General features: G+C 31.8%; 1 protein-coding gene across 3 annotated transcripts in view; it reads right to left on the bottom strand.

The window, feature by feature from the left end:
- Positions 1-5,293, bottom strand: part of LOC108688039 (pleckstrin homology domain-containing family G member 5-like) — a 110,918-nt gene that overhangs the window by 25,286 nt on the left and 80,339 nt on the right. For all 3 annotated transcript variants that reach the window (XM_018194117.1, XM_018194118.1, XM_018194119.1), the window contains one exon: positions 4,538-4,644. In XM_018194117.1, coding sequence (XP_018049606.1) covers positions 4,538-4,644 — 107 coding nt within the window. The remainder of the gene's footprint in view (positions 1-4,537; positions 4,645-5,293) is intronic.

The raw sequence follows: 5,293 nt of genomic DNA, 5'->3' as shown, positions 1-5,293 counted from the left end.
CAAACAAACGCCGTTCAACATCTCTCGGCTTCAATTCGTACGGCACCCAATTTCCTTGCTTCTGAATCATTCCCATGGCTTTGAGGCGTTTTGAAATGGCTTGTTGAGTCACTCCCAATGATCGTGCCAATTCTTCTTGATTTTGACACGAGTCTTGCTCAAGTAATGCCTCCAATTCTGCATCTTCGAAAACTTTCTCTCTTCCACCGCTATGCCGATCTTCGACGTCAAAATCACCGTTCTTGAAGCGTTGAAACCATTCACGACACGTTCTTTCACTAATAGCGGCCTCACCATAAGTATTTGAGAGCATTCGATGAGCCTCAGCCGCAGATTTTTTCATATTGAAGCAAAAAATTAAAACCTCCCGCAAATGACGAGAATTTGGCTCGTAAACTGATATTTTCAATCGAGAATAACTTTATGATGCAGACACAAATCGACTAATGTTTCTGGGGTTATGTTGACAGATGCCCAAGTTTATTGTATGACGTCTATGATCTATTTATTTCGACCACCACTTACCGCTAAAGCCATCTATAGGAAAACGGCGGAAGCAAAGTTGTACACCTAATATATATACATATATTAAATAATGAAAATCAGATTTACTAAATAATAATATAAAATCAGATTCACTGTATAAATATAAATAATTATACTACATTAATTTAATTCAGCTGATTTTTCTTTTATTAAAAAGCAAGTAACGATGTTTATTCAATTGAGAGTATTATCCATAATTATTTCGAATATGCTTGTTTGTGTTATTACGTAATGTCCATTGAACTTTAAAATACAACTCTCTGTAAAATACAATCTTCGTAAAGTCGTTTCTTTACTTATTTTTATATTTTCTCTTACAATTATGATACATATCGTTTAAACAGGATAGTCCCTTAACGCTCCGTTAATATTTATTGAACATATCCCGTCGCATTAAATCGTTATAAATTACTGGCTGATGCGATAACCACCTAGCTAGATATAAACGTGTGTATGATGTATATGTGTGCACGTTAACATTCTAAATAGTGGTATGTCATTTGAAAGTGAGTGAGTCAAAGTAAGCGATATTCATCGTTAATATACATTCCCCGCATGAGATACTTTGAATGCGAAGAAGGAGGAGAAAAAAGGAAGAGCTTCCATGTATTCCATGCCTTTTGAATATACCTGTCGCTTGATTTTTTAAACATCACATAATTAATTAATGCGACATAAATAATTAACGCGCATAATCAACTGACAATGAGAGATTTTAATCGAAATGAATTCAACCTGAGAGAACAAACACAGTATTGTCACAAAACAGGAAAACGTCAGAGAAATTGAAAACGATCAGGGAAATCAGGGAAGTCAAGAAAGTTTTCAAATTTTCTGGAAAATTAAAATTCTTGGCTCTAAAGAATTTAATATAAGTACATCATATCTCTATGCAAACTTAATAGTTAAGCAGCAACATTAACAAAGTAATTTACACATTGTGTTAAGTTATTCCCTCAACAAAATATTTGACGGTTTTAAAATCGGGACGAAAATACAAAAAAATTTCAAAATATTATTAAAAGTATCAGGGAAGATCATAAAATTTTGTCTGGAAATTAAAGAAAAGTTATGGAATTTTTAAAATTGTGACAACTTTGAAATAGAAATAAAGAAAAGAAATCATTATTTGATTTGTGAATTATTTCTTTTTATTCTAAGACATATTTCGTATTGAAAAGGTGCCAATCGAATTCTTTACAATCACGCAAATTGAATTTTTTTTCCTTCTGGATTCTCGCAATAGACGATAACACGCGTTTAATTATAATGCAAGCCGTAACTTCGGGGAGTTATTATGAGCAACAAAAGAATCCGCGCAATCTGAGAAAGATCTTGTGTTGACGAATATTATGCTTTTCATGCAAAACGCGTATTGCATGGTTGTGATCCCAGGACTTGTAAAATCAAAATTTTTCCATGCGACGATATGAAGAGACGTAACAAAAACCCATGGGCTTTGTACAATTCTCGGCTCGCCGCGTAACAATGCTTGGCAATTAAGAGTAATCTGGTTGAAAGCGTAAGGCGCTTTCACGCAAGCACAGCGACAGGTAGCATTGTCTTTCCATGAAACAGCACGTTTATTTTTTTATACTACTTGTTACGTTGGATAAATATATTAGTAGAGTGATACGGCAATCAGGTGAATTTGATTAAAGACAAGAATAGCAATGATGATGGCGAATTGTTTGTGAGACAAATAACAAAAGTCAAGAAGATTGAAAAAAATTGACGTTTTAATTTTCTGAAAGGAGATTTCTGCGTTTGTCATCTATCTAAAGTTCTTAAAAGTTTTTCTATTTATATCTTGCTTGTCATAACCGCTTGGACTATTAAGCTACTTGATTGCTGAACATTAAATGGCCGTTCAAATGAGGCGAAACTTTTCAAAAGTTTGGGACGTTTCTAAAACAGTGGCGTTTTAAAGTGCATCTCGTTCATCTCTAGAGAAATTCTCTGTCAGTAAATTTCGCCCATTAATTTATTGCTCACTCTCGAAAAATCGCAGAAAAGTTAAGAAGTGGCGTTTACAAAACTGCGAGATAAATTGCCATACGAACGGCGTTTATATTAAAATAACATCATTTCTTTATCCCGGAAAGGAATTTTTAATTACAATAATATAATCGTGTCTCTCTCCTTTCTCGTTTGTGAAGAAATTTTTCGCGGCTAAACATGGGTTTATATATTCGTGCTGATTAAAACAAATAAAGGACAAGAGGTCTCTTGGATAAATTATCAAGATAAATTGCAAACATATCAATCCTATTGTTAATAAATATTTATAATTTCAATTTATTTTCCTCCTTTTAAATAACAGTTATTTTTAATAAAAATTATTTTTTTGATAATAAATTTAAAATGTATTTATGAATTAAAAAAGAAATCATTATTATGTACTCAATTAATTTTTTTTTGAAGAAATATTATAAAATTCATCAAAGATTTTATGTAATAACCAAATCGAATTTGTTTTAATTTAATAATCTCAATTGAAGTATTAAATTTACTAGGATTCAAAATAAATATTTATAAATAATCTGATCATACTTGTAATGAACTTATAAAGATAGATTTGCGGATATATGAACTTGAAAATTTTTGAAACAAGTAATTATTATTTGCGTACAGTACATTAAAAAAACTTATTAAATCTTATATATTTTTTTAAATAGTATTAAGTAATAAATATTTATTTATAGTAAATATTTACAATAAAAAATAATATTTAAATCAAATTAATGTTTTCTGTATTAAATAAATGTATGTATATATTTATATATTTAGTAAATATTTGATTAAAACTGTTCAAATAAATATTTATTAAAATTTAATATTTTTTTCAGCATATATTTTTGCAGCATATAAATCTGCACTTAATTAAATAAATGCTTCCAGTGCGTTACTTATTATATTTCCTTTGTCCCTTATTATAAACGCATCATGATGAATGCGGCGACTTTGCCTATTTATTTCCGCCCACAAATCCGCTTCCTCCTCATCGATGCCATGATAATAAATCGGTACACCCTGTAGAGTGGGAAATAAGGACCGACCTCCTACGATTTCAAAAATAGAAGTACCTTCTACCTTCTTTTCTCTTCCTCCTCTTTCTTTAATGGATCGTCGGATCGTCCCGGAAATCGATAAAAGAGGTAGGAGGAGCCATTTCCTTTTTTTCGTGAATGAATCTAAAGAAGATTGAATGTAACGCAGTCAGTTGGTATATCTTCAGTCATCATTAAACAACATGTGATACATGACGGTAGTACTTGACTTAATGGAATGTTCTTTAACGATAGGTATTACGTATAGTACATTCCAAGCGTGTCTCTGTAGGCATTAATTAGTGAGAATTAATGGCAAAAAACGTTAAACGTGAAATTGGTGATTTCGGAGATTTATGCTCTGGAAAATATTCTCTCTTGTAGAGAAAACGTCATTGCAATGAGAATCGTATATCCATCATATATGATGGAAATAAATTGTAAGTTCATTGTGTAATTGACGAATAATGCAATCGTATTTCAACACGAGACATCGCGAAGCTGAAATTATTCTCGTAAAAATATGGAGAAATAATAATTATGATCCATTATTGATATCGCCTAAGTGGAACAAGAATTTTTCGCTTTGAGAGTGAATTTTAATTTTGCGACAACGACAAAGGATGTCGGGGCGAATATTTTGAAACTGATCCGTCTCAGGATCGACCATCGTGATAATGGAACAATGATGTCGCGAGGGCGGACGGCATGCATTTTTCGCAGCCTTGCCTACAACGGGAAGAGTTTCTATAAGTCATATGACGTAATGCCGACGGTTATCCGATTGGATAATCGGTCCCAGGACGCGCGTATTGCGGTTCCGTTGCGCATCTATAAATATCGCCATATTGTCATTCGCACAACGTGACACGCGTGAAAATTTATCGTCCTCGACGGCGCAGATGTCCAAAGTATTAAAAGTACGATAAAGCTTCACTCACACCAGGTAAGTTCCCCGCGTTGCCGGTAGAAACTCCTCTCGATCGAAGGAAGTCAAGACGTCGTCGCCCACTTCGAAACTGACACTGAAGTATTCGTTACTGGATACCTATAACCAGAATGAATGCTTGTAAGCACAATTAATTTTATCTCTATAGATGAAGCTGATCTTAATATTCTTGTAATTAGAATCTTGATTTAAGATAATTCTTGGTCTGGTAAAGATTTCACTCATTGTCGATGTAGATGAAATTTAATAGAGTTTTAAACAAGAAAGTGATATACATAAATGCTAAATTCAGACTGTTTTCATTTTCATCAACAGAAAGTTCTTGTACGACAACTTTTATTCGAGTTGTTTGCATTTCATATTATTTACATCTAAAAGAAAGTTATTTCCAGATTTGAAAAAAATATACGTGATGAAATCTAGTAAGGCAATAGAGTTACTCCAATGAGAAAAATATTAAATTTTAATAAATATTTGAACAGTACTGAATATTTGTTTACATTTTTTTTAAATTTACACTAAATGTAAACTTATATTTTATATATATATATGTATTGGATTGTCCGGAAAGTTTGTGCCGATTGTGAAGGAAAATTGAAACGCAAAAGATTTAAATTTTAATATACATTTAAATTATATAGGTTAATCGACACGAATTTTCCGGACATCCCAATATATTTATATTTGATACAAGAACCATTAATTTAACTTAATCATCATTTTTTTATTTAGTAAATATTTATCGTAA

Source organism: Atta colombica, unplaced genomic scaffold (assembly GCF_001594045.1).
Source record: "Atta colombica isolate Treedump-2 unplaced genomic scaffold, Acol1.0 scaffold224, whole genome shotgun sequence".
Taxonomy (NCBI): Eukaryota; Metazoa; Arthropoda; class Insecta; order Hymenoptera; family Formicidae; genus Atta; species Atta colombica.
Note: the sequence above shows the minus strand (reverse complement) of the source record. Positions and strands in the feature narration are given on the sequence as shown.